Here is a 12,383-nt window from a genome sequence, read left to right on the forward strand (position 1 = left end):
TAAACGCAATCAATAATTATTCTTTTCACTAGTTAACAATGAGTGAATAAGCTGATTAATAAATAAACTTTCGTACGCTGCGGCTATTTATTACAAAAAATAAAACAAACCAAAACTAGTTAATGAAAAAATGATGCGTTACGTCCGACTATGTATCTCAAGCCAATACTACTAAATACTTGCAGCAAACGTTGGTTGACTGATTGCATTATTACGGCTTATAAGTGAAGAAAGGGCCTTTTTGTTCAAAGAATGAAATCAGTGATGATGAAAGTGACGATGTGGGATTCTTGAGTGGGACTTATAAACAAACATTATACTATTGACTTTGGTATGAAGTGTTTGGATATTCTTGCGATGTACCGTTGATGTGCTGCAAGACGTAAGCGTTTTTATTGCAAATAAAGTTACATTTCCAGCATTCTAGCTCCAATTCTAGCCAACATCTCTTCAGGTCTGGGACAGTTGAAGAAAGCTTATTTTGAAACTATCTTGCATCTTCCGTCCTGTACCTTCCAAGTTCCGTACCTCGATGAGTGTGCCACATTGTATCAAACTCTTCGGAAATGTTCTGATAGTTGATTGATTAAATAAAAGTTACCATTTCCGTACTGTAAAGCCACATGAAATACGAGAAAACTAAATATGGTTGTTCGAAGTAGGAAAACCACAAATTATCGTTAAATCTTTTCCCTGAATGGCGTACTAGCAAGCATTTTCGTCTGCTAAATTTCCAATGTACTTGGATTGTTAAATTTTCAAAACCAATTGTTTGTTTCTCTCAAATGGTAATTTGTTTGAGGCAACTAAGACAGCTTTCTAAAACTAATTTCAATTGTTCGTTTCTTTTCGCTTTGATTCATTTCATTCTATGTTTTCTTTGAAATACTAGCTCGAGATTTGTTCTCTTATCCAACATATAAAACATGCAATGTTTTGTCTTAGACTCGACTCTTCTGCATAATGCATGCAATTTTGTATATAAATGTTGCTCTCCCCACTGTTTACTTGTTTTGTCTAGTACCCAAATTGCCGCTGTCCGAGCCGTGAAATGTCATTTGAAGAGTTTTAGCACAGCTTTGTACGTAACGTGTAGTTGGAATTGTCTCGCATCCCAATTTGATCGATCCTGTCCGATGATTACTACACTTTCTGGCCGTTTCTCGTCTCCTAGCGGTGCAATAGTTTTGAAATTGCACGATTTCCTACTATTTTGTATAGACGCACTCGAACGGATGTAAGTTCTTTGTTGCGTTTACTTTATTCTTTTATTATCCAGATTGTTTTTCATTCATTAAAATTAAGTTTGAGGTCACATAAGTTGATTTAGTTACAATGTAGTTTGCAATTTCTAGCTTCGCCCAGTAATAACACGGAAATAAATGTTCAGGATGTTTTTTGTAGGGGTTGATTATATGCTTTTGTAGTCAAAGGTCGTGATACGCCACTACGTCGAATTTGCACTCTAACAAAACAAGTTTTGATCGTTTCAACCGAAGCACAGTCAAATCATTCGTATCCTTCCTCATGCAATGCATCTTAATTTGGCTACCTATTCAGCCCATTACATCTAACACATTTCTATTCGTATTGTATATGGAACGCGAAGCTTTCTCGACCAGTGATCAAACAATGGAGGTATCAGATTCTCAGAAATTGCAAGCACATGTAACGTAAAAGCTCACCTTAGCCATCGCTGACTTTGTGAGAGTGGGATGATTACTTCTTGCTGGTAAGCTCCAACTTTTATGCCGGAGATTGTGGCGGTGTCATATCGTTCTCGTCGCCTGAGCCCGGTTCTCCTTTGGTCTTATTTTCCTTTTTCCATTTCATCCGTCGGTTCTGAAACCAGATCTTAATCTGGCGTTCCGTTAGACAGAGTGCGTGCGCGATCTCGATCCTTCGTCGTCGAGTTAGATAACGATTGAAATGAAACTCCTTTTCCAGCTCCAGTGTCTGGTATCTTGTGTACGTCTGTCGACCACGTTTTCGCTCTGAAAGAACACAGGAATAGCGATGTCAAAATTAAAACCACAGTACAAACATTCTTTTGCAATCACTGTAACACCCAGCTATTTCCAAGCAATAAGACCAACAATATGTTTGTTCGATATTTTTCTACGTATTAATGAGAAAAGGGAAGAATACTGAATTATAGCCCAAAGGACCCACCCAAACCGGTATGTTATAGCTAACATATGGATTGATAATACACACAAATGCCTTTGAGTTACGTTGTATATTTTTTATTTCTATTATTTGCGCAATTATCATGGGTGAGAATTCACACAAAGCCATCAAATTTCAGCCAGCAGAACATGAGGCTAATAGTTGAAACACATCTAGGGTTTTTTATTTAATTGTAAACTAGTAGTAATCGTCACAGAGTTATGTGATGTGATCCAATGAAGATTTTCTTAGTAAATGCTAAGGCCATTTGGTCCATTTTGGTCCAAATGTTTGGTACAGGAACCAATTGTGAACGTTAGACCGACTTGTATCAGCAACAATTCTGTATAAACATTTCTAGATGCTGTTACGTTACACTGATGTACGCCTTAATCAGTTGTATTTATCTTTTTTCACAGCCATACAATACAACACGCACGCAAAATGTAAGCCTCTAACGACATTATAATTAGAGTTCGTATCCATTAGACTGCGCTTTGATCACGGTTGGGAAACCGCGACATATAACTGCAACATAAACGAAAACCAAATTGATTGAAAAGGTGGTCGTGGTGGCTTTCATTAAGATTTCAAATCACGGTAGAGGAAAAGGTGAAAATCTATTTTCTACCGAATTTTCTCCCTAATTGGATATCATTTAACGCAGTCGGCTTAGAGCGCCGGTACATTAAACGCGTCAAGGAAATGCCGTAACCGAATGATGATGGTTTCGGGTACACGCGGCTTTCTAGAAATGAGCATGAGATTTCAAATTAATGCCGAATTTCAGTTCATTTTCCCGGCTAGCCATGGCTGGCAATGAGCGTGCATGAGAATGGTGGAAATGAGATTTCCGATGATGGATAATTCGATTTTTTGCTACCCTCTTTCCGCAGTTCCCTTACACCCTTGAAACACTCGAGCAATCTTTTTCATGTGCCATTAAGGAATTTTGTTTGGCTGTTGTTTGGCCCCACTGCAACCGTTTGGCTGCTCCGTCAGTTCGTCGGCCGTTGGACACTCTAATTACCTATTCACCGTTCCCGATCGGGCAACATGGAAACGGTAGGGCGAGATAAAAGATGAAAATGCCGTTTACCATAGCTCAAAGAACCGTCCGCGGATCGTTACGATGGCGCAGCAGCGAACCATGCGCAGCCCCAAAAAGAAATAAACTTTTTTTCGCACTGTTCAATCTCCGGCAAAAGTTGGCTCAAATCGCAGTGCATGTACGTGGGAGTTGAAAGTTGATCGAAGACAAGGGGACAAAGGAAAGCCTGTTACAGCACAACAGCCGAGTGAGAAATCCCTCATCACGTCCAGTGAAAACTTTTATTCCGGTTTCGCAATATTCAGTTATTGCAGTTTTTCTTACTATTTTAGGTTTTTCTCCGCTCGGTGCTATCTTTCTCGTTCTATTTGATACACTTTGTTACCGGTGACCATCGTCCGCGAACCCGGCGATGATGGTTGGGTGGTTAGTCCTGCATGTTTTCGAATAGCCTCCGCTTTCGAAACTGTCTTGCTGTGCGTGATAAAGAGCGAAACATCCTTGGCCCCATCTCGGCTGCACACGGAGAACGAGACGGATAACGCACCGGACCGGAGGACCTGTAGGAGGACCAACGAAGAGAGCTCTTGTTCATGCTCCAGTCAGCTGTCAAATCTTTTGATATGGGTGCTTGAGCTCGCCAAACCTTTCTTCCGACATCCATCCCAGAGTGTCTTCGAAGCTGGGGCCGTTTGGGACGGACCGAAACCTGTACCCTTCGTACGCGCCAAGACTTAAAGGGCCTTTCTCGTCGATTCCGCTCGGTTTTGCTGCTTATTATTCATCTTCAGTTGGTTGGTGCTGCTCTTTGGAAGGGAAAATCTTTTTCTTTTTTCTTTCTCGCTTGCCTTTTTTCTGATCTTTTCGGTCGCCCCTTTCCGACGCGAGACGAAGGATCTTCAAGGACTTGAAGCCGCCCTAGCCTTTAGAATGGCGGAGCACAATGATGGAGGACGGTTATCCGAAGGATGGCCCAAAATAAGAAAGCAGATGGAGAAAGCAGCCACAAAACCGACACACTCATACACATTAAGAAAAAAAACACATACACGCAAAAACATACAACACACATTTTTCTTAGATAGGTCGCCTCTAAAAAACTACTTTAGGCACCGCGAGAGGCACTGCTTCGCTTTGGGTCCCTCATTAACACATGCCGACGACAATGGACTTGAAATGGGAATGGAATAAAATACAAATAGACATTCGATAATATATACTGCAGGTTGCACATTTATCCGTATGTCTACCATGAACCGATTGGTTGGATTCGACAAAGGGGTGACCGAAAACATTACATTGTGCATTCATTGGACATTCTTGCCACCTATTTTGTTTCGATTCAGGCCGCCAGGGTAATTCGGAGGCCATCATTACGATTCAATGCCCAACTAAGTCGAATGTAGAAGAAAAGCAGGGGTTTTTTCCACAACATTCCGCGGAAATTTTAGGTGAATAGCGCTGCAAAATTTCAGCCGAGGACCCAAACACAAGGCCTCGAAGGGAAGGATTAAAAAGTAATCATACAAATGACAGGAAGGTACATTTACAATGACGAGTTTTTTAGGCGTGGAATCAATTTCGTTACCCCGGCCGATTCAGTCGGTAGCGCGGTGCAAACGAGTCCCGTGAGCGGGGTGCACAAGAAATGAATATTTAATAACGCCATAATCAAGGGCCGAGGGAGGAATGCTTCGCCAGTGGCCGGGCACGGGCATTAAACTGTGCAATCGTTGTTTCCCAGGGAAATCACGATCATGAAAGTAATTAAAATCGTATTAAACATACAACTATGTGATCTTGGCCGCTGGCTATCAGGGGCACAAGGGGAGTATTAAGGGGATGCCTGTGCGTGTGGGGTTTTGTTTGTTTGGAGCGTTGACGAGCGCTAGAAGCACCATGTACTAAGTGATGTCATTATGAAAGTTGCAACGGCACCAGGGCAAACTCTTTAGTGTGTGCCGATAACTCGCCGGCCCATATACACATGCTTTGAGTAAGTAACAAAACTGTAGAATATGTACATTGTTAAGAACAGTTGATCTTGAAAATATATTTTACATAAGCAAAACATTCCATACATTACTCTTTATTTTTACAACAATTTTTATAATAGATGAATTTTATTGTTCAACAAGCCATCAAAATGTTGTTGTAGCACTATAAAACGTGGCTCTCAATCAACGCTCAGCATAAACTCATTGAAACCCCTTTCTTTGTTATCTTCGCGGCAGTTTGAAAAATGTCTTTATTTTAATTCATGCATAATGACTTTATCCACCATTTTCTTTTTCTTTCGAGCGATTTGCGTTGGAATTATCGATCCTCTTATTTACACCTCAACTGAGTCCTTCTATTCACCGGCTCACTGCAATCGTACTCAAATCCAGCATACCGTTTGTTGATAATCGAACTTTCAAGTTGATTTATCAGCATAAAAGAGATATACTGTGTGGCACTTGACTGGAAAATCTATTATTGTCCTGCTAGAGCTTGGAAACACTGATTATCAAACTGCACTAACGAGAAGTAGACAAACAAAACCAATTTTATTTTACTTCGCGTCGTGAAAACGTTTTCATTTCCAGAACCCTTAGCTTAGGCACTTTTCGGTTCCAAATAGTAACTCAAAATATCTAATTTATGCCAAATCCGTAAGTTACTTGGTGCGATTTGGAAATGCCTATGGCCTGTACTGTGCTGTTGAATCTTATATCTCGTACACGGCCTTATTACGTGGACAAAGGAGCTGCTCGCCGTGCTCAATAGCTAATGGTTCAAAAGCAGAAATGGGTAAATCGGAAAAAATTGCAGGAAATTGAGATCTAAAGTAAAATGTATCACCACCATTAGCAACATACAAGGTGTATACTCAATCTCGTACGCACTGTGCTTAAACTCACAGGCACCGGCACCAATACCAACCGACCTGTAAGTCCAGTGGCGCATAAAATAATTGGTAACATAAAAATCGCGACACTGACCACCGTGGGCTTCGTAGACATGGTCGCTTTGTTGAATATGTGTTCCACTTAATGCAATCTCATTCTTGACACATCTTTCGGCCATCGTATCTGCGCTTGTTTTATGCCATTCTGTGTACGGAAAGCCAAGTGTTGCAGTGATTCTGTTAGTTTCAATCACTTTGTTTTGCACGAAATACGTTTTCAAACAAACATCAACACACAGGTACTTTTTACCCGTTGAGTGCTATTGTCAATTTCTTATAGTTTTGATTGCATACGACAGTAAAGTGAAGAGTGTATTCCAAAATATTTTGAACGCCAGATAAATCCGAGTTTAAAACAAACATCGTTACCAATGAAAGAAACGAAGTTTCACAGGGAGCGTTGCTGCCAGTCAACATCGCTAAACAAGGAGCAGGAGCACAAGAAAAGCCCCACTTCGGCAAATACTTTTGCATGAAGCCTCGTGGCCGCTCTCGTTTGCAAAACGAGAGGGAAAGTTCATCAACAAGTGGGCCATATTTTAAAAAATACTGGCACCGGCGCTAAGCGTAGAGAGAAGTGGCTGAATAAAACTTCCCACCTCGCAATGAGAAGCTGATGTCAGTGTCATCATCCCCTTTCATCTCGTATGCCATCGCCAAGAGCCAAGGCACCATTTGGACGCGTGGCCAGAGAGCACAGGAGAGCTGGCGAGGTGTGGAAACTCTGGGAAGAACAGATAACGATCAATAATAAATTTTGGCTGGTTGAGTTTGCATTTTCAGCAACAAGCCGTCAGGACGATGGAACTTTAGAAACATAGGTTTATCCCACGAGCACGTCTGTGAATGAAGTTTCTCTGAGTACGGCCATTGATTGCGTGAAAGTGGAGTGTAGAAATCATCGCACGGAAGGGTGACATATTGCAAACGCGCCTCTGATACTAAGGTTTGGGCAGAGTCCATTTCATTTGTGTTACTATTTATTTACCGAAAACTTAGTATTTCTATTTAAGCGATGTACGATTACATTTACGATTCTATTTCATTAGTACAATCAGTTATCTTGCGATTTCGGGATTTCAACTTTCGTTTAAAACATTTCGGTGGGTACTTTGGGGGCGGTTGAGAGAATTATGACTTTAAGTTCTTTGTAAGCCCATGTGCATGTGTTCCTTGTGTTTCTCTTACATCTTACGCGTCATGTTACAACCATGTGTAAGATATAATTTTATAATCACAAGATTCCAATCCGTGGAGTAAAGTGAAAAATACGTTCTTCTTCTGCAAGGCGTTCGATCCGAGTTTTCCTTTCTCTGCGTTCGTTCGGTTGCTCTCCGCTTACGGTTCTTCAGACGTATGGGACATGAATTTTTCGATGCCCGTGCTCTAGGCGGTGTGGTCTTCCGGCGACGAGCGTAGGTAACCGAGGAACAGCAAGAAGTCTGAACGGTGAGCGAAAGAGTACGCCTAAAAGATTTTCACAGTCTTTCCTATTTCCCTTCGCTTGAAGATTGTTTCTTGCAGCAAACGCCGCCGTGTGACAGTGAAAAATATCGAAAAGTCTTCGCCTACCGAGCTAAGCCTGCTAAGGCCGGAACTGGGAAAAGATGGATGCTTGGGACGATCGGAAGCACTTTCTTTTCTTTCTTCGCGCGGCAATCGACAGGAAACAGTTGATGCTCGGTCTTTGATAACATTGAAGAACCGATCTCTTATGACGCATGCGAGAAAGTATCGACTTCTTTACGCACCTTGTGCCAAGCCATGTGCATGTGCCGGCCGTGGGTGACACGCAAGCATACACCACGAGCGGCGCACACCCCTCTTAGAACCGACGCCTATGGCGGCATTTATCAACATCGGAAACACAATCAAAAGCGATTTTTCACCCAACTTCCACCCGCCTCAGGAGGAAATCTGCCGTTCTCTGTCCACCGCCTGGAGCATCTTTGGCTTTCAGCGAGCACACCTTCGTCGGTAGCGACGCGCTAAGAAAATCCATTCCTAGCGATTCTTCGAAATGTGGGAAGCTGTCGAATGGAATGCTGATCGCTTTCGGAAGGAAAATGAATTATTTATACAAGTCAAGTGCCCTCCTTACGTGTGGGCCCCCGGAATCTATTTCGCATGCGTTGGACATGAGATGTCTCGCAAGGAAAGCGGCAGGACCTAGGGAATCTTTGATGCTGTATAGCTATCGGTCACGGCAATCAAGTGCTGCTCTTGGGTTGGCACATCACACTGTTCGGCCTTATCTGCAGCTTCGGTTGATGACTTTTTAAGACTTTCTACTTGAAGATGTGTCGTCCTGATGCGTGCCGAGGCCGAAGAGGCTCGAAACCTGCCAAGGTGAGGATCGAAACGCAATCACGTCCGGTGGCAGCAGCGCTCTGTTTCGTCATGTCCGAGTGTAATCTTGCAATGAATAGCTAGGATTACGCGTTTCACTACCTCGCCATTCTCTAGTCGTGGGTTTCCGTCAAGCCAACGAAAAGTTTTACAATACTGGCCGCCGATGGAAGCGAACGTCGCATCGCACTGATCCTCTGTGGGTCGGGTTTGTTTTCAAACATTCCAATAACCGGCAAATGCCTATCAAAAGAGCGTTGTGCAGTATTGTGCACATTTTCGCAAACTCGTAGCGAGTGCCAGCTAAGTGTTGTAAATTACGCCATAAATACTATTAGAAACTGAAGCATGCAAATGAACCAACAGGGGACGGACACCCTTGTCAGCCAACTCCTTAGGTTCCACGCCGAAACAGAAGGTGCCCGAGCCATTTCTCCTACGTTGTACACGGATAAATGCACAATTGCAAATGGATTCGACGCCCGGGCCATGCCCAAACTAGCAGCACAGAAAGAACACCGATGGTTCAAGTCCTCGCCGGGAGACTACATTGTGTGCAAAGGATAAGCAAAAAAACCCACAAATCCCGAACGATCGGGTAAAAGTAGAGCAAATTCTCGGTCCCCCTGTGCCGGTTGCCTCAGCGTGATAATTATGGTCCGCTCTTCGGCCATAGCTGAACCAGTTTGGGATGATAAAAACCCCAGACGGACGGACGCAATTCGACACGAAGCAATAGTTAGTTACACAAGCGAAAGTGACCGAATGCAAGCGAAAGTAACCCAAGTGCCTCCTGGCGTGAACTTAGAATATTACACTTTATCGGCTTCCAGGGTGTGCAAAAGGTCCTTTTTGTTGAGAAATTCCACGAAACATGGGCGAAAGTTTTTAACCGTTCGTTGATTGGTTGAACAAAGAAATTGTAATGAAAACCCACTGCGAACTAGCTACAAATGGAATAACATTGAATTGCTCGTTAACATTGTTTGATACGTTAAAGGCTTCCCTCGCGACGACTCACACAACGTTGAATACTATTATACTCAAGGAAGGTAGAAAACAAGTCCAATCGTTCGTATAAAAATGAACATAAAATTGTTCATTATGAGACATTGTGTCGTTCGCAAAGTTTTCATAAAACACATTTCATGCAAAGTGCTTTTTCAAATTTCAAAATGGATTCCTTCTTCTTGATTTCTAGTCAAATCACACCGACTGTTCGGATTGGCTAGCCAAAAGCGTTCTTGTCGAAAAGGAAAAAATGGTTTTATCGTGTTCAGCAAATGGTCTTCGCTGGAGTTGTGTTTTGTAGAACTTTCATAGTTAGACTCAAACCGCAGCCCGGCTATTGCAGCTCTCCGATGATTAATGATCACTGATCGTGGACTGGATTTGGATGTGCTCCTTCTTCTTACAATACCCGGCCGAGGCAAATAGGCGAGTTCGACCAATGCTGTATTTCAAGTGTACTTCAATGAAATTAAAACCTGTCAATCATAGCCATCAACGGCAACACAAATATAATTAGTGGCCGCGTAGGCTCGCCAGGGCAATGCGGATGGTAGATGATCTTTTTCCACGGTAATGGGGCGTCAACGGACGCTCGGTGGCCGTAGAAGATGGACGATCGAGAAGCATAAAATTAAAAAATCATTAGGAAGCCATTTTGACGCGCTGCGGTTGATACGCATTAATGCACAGTATTTCTCACATACTTCCTCCGAGGCCACGGGCCGGGCCGCCAGCAGCGTACGGGCAACGTACGACGGGCAGCTGGTGTGCCTCGCAATAAGTATCAGAGCGCAGGACGTGAAACTAAATAGAAGGTAGATTAGTCAATAATCGTAATATAATTTCAAACTTCTTGTTCTGCACTTCGACACTGTGCGTATGAAATTAATTGCCGGAATCATTCCTTGCCAGGAAATGGATCACATAGCATCCAAGGTGATGTGATTAGTCTCAGTGGAAAGTGTAAAGGTGCCAATTTTCGACTTTTGAACAATGCATAAGGAAAGCATCTTTAAACAGATATTAAGATAACACAAAAAAGGCTCAAAAGTGTAGCAAGATCAAAGTGCCCCTAAGCTTTGGCGGCGTCCAGACGTGGACCAAAATTTTGACGGCGCCACACAAGGGAAATGAACAGCGTATGAAATAAATGGAATTAAAATTAATTTCATTTCATTAATCTCGTAGTGCAGCTTTCGGTCCGATGGGCTGTCTTGTGCGCTTCGGCTTAAACTCTTCTGCCCTGTTTTTGATTTTTGCTTTCGTTTTTCGTACCGCTTCGCCCAGTCATGTCGAAGAAGGCATTGCATTTTCTGACGGCATTGGAAAGATCTGTAAATGTTGTAATTTTTGACAGTATTTGAAGCATGTTGGACATTTCAGATTTCCGTTACCCAAAGGTCTTACTTTCTTCGGTTCTTCTGCTTTTCTGCCGCAGAAAAAATACTCTTGCGCACTTATTCCTTCGAAAACGTACCGAAAAGATGGTTTGAAAGGCCTGCGCACCAACTGAAATCTGTCAAATCTCCAGAGCAAGTGGAACAATAATAATTCTCCATGTGATCCACAGAAATGAAAACCATCTTATCATGTAATGCAAGTGGATATAAATCGTCGAGGATGTTTAGTACGTAGAACTGGCGAGAACTTGCAAACTGTAAAATAGTTAGCAGCTTTGGGTAAGTTGTCTCAACACAAATAGAACATCTGGTGTCAACAATAATTGGCCCAAAGTCAGAGACCTGCGCCAGCAGGATTCTTCTGTAGCGTTAAGATTAAGCAACGTACCGAACTGACTCCTCATCCAGGGATATAGCGGTGACTGCAAGCCGGAGTTGGCGTTCTGACTATTTGGCGGTGGCTGTTGTCCTTGGTGAAGTTGGGGAGGTTGTTGGTGCATCATATTTGGCGGTTGTTGTGGAACGACCCCCGGTGGCCCACCGGCAGCGTTCGCGTACATGCCCATGTGCTGCGGATTTTGATGCACTTGCTCCGGATAGCATTCCTGGAACGAGGCACGCGTTGGTGGTGGGTGCACTTTTCTAATACGCGAGACATTTCGCACTCACCTGTCCCTGTGCGTGGCCCATATGGTGCTGAGGTATTGTCATTTGCGCTGTGCTCATATGATGTCCCATCTGCTCGAGCGGAGGAGATCCATTCTCTGCCCCGTACGTACCCAGCCCGGTTGGGCCGTTGCCTACGGCGGCCTGTAATTTACAGCTTGCGTAAACGATTGGTTGCTGTTGCTGCGGTTGTACTTGCGTTTGCTGCAAAGGATTGCCATTCGTTTGCGGAGGTATCACACCACCCACCTGGCTCGACGGACTATCGGCACGCGCGTATCCGGCCGGATCCATCGTCTGCTGATAGTAACCCATCCGATCGTACGGTGGAAACCGCGGATACGGAGGCATATTGGCCTGGTTTGCGTGGGTCTGATTGTGGTGGCTGTACATTTGCTGGCTCGTGTCCAGCCCGTCGACGCCCGTCCCCGGGTAGTGGCCGTGCATGTCGGAGTTCATGTAGGAATTGGTGAAGTATGACGTCATGCTTTCACAGTTATTTGTACTCATAGTCATGGTGAATGGTTATCTTTGTTTATCCCGCCAACTGTTGCTCTTTACAGCTCAACCCCGACCAGCCTTCCGATCGTTTCCGGCTCGTTCGATTGTTCGGTGAGAAGTGTCTTCCCGTTGTCTTCAGTTCCACTTAGTTTAGGTCAGTTCTCTTCACCAAATATCGCCTTTGGTTTGCTCTCGATCGTTGTTATCGTACATTGAGGACACGGGCTCTCTTGACGGGGTTTGTTTTACAAAAAATATCACAAAAAGTGCACAGCTTGTATCTTCA

The 12,383-nt window shown here is 43.5% G+C and overlaps 1 protein-coding gene across 1 annotated transcript; it reads right to left on the reverse strand.

Moving 5' to 3' along the window:
• Positions 1-1,746: 1,746 nt before the first annotated feature.
• LOC131209117 (homeotic protein antennapedia) lies at positions 1,747-12,113 on the reverse strand. Its single transcript, XM_058202106.1, has 3 exons — positions 11,600-12,113; positions 11,319-11,535; positions 1,747-1,994 (listed from the first exon to the last, which is right to left on the reverse strand). Exons 1-3 carry the CDS (start codon positions 12,110-12,112, stop codon positions 1,747-1,749), a joined length of 978 nt encoding a protein of 325 aa, XP_058058089.1. The 5' UTR covers position 12,113.
• Positions 12,114-12,383: the final 270 nt, after the last annotated feature.

This window comes from Anopheles bellator, chromosome 2, assembly GCF_943735745.2.
Source record: "Anopheles bellator chromosome 2, idAnoBellAS_SP24_06.2, whole genome shotgun sequence".
Lineage (NCBI taxonomy): Eukaryota > Metazoa > Arthropoda > Insecta > Diptera > Culicidae > Anopheles > Anopheles bellator.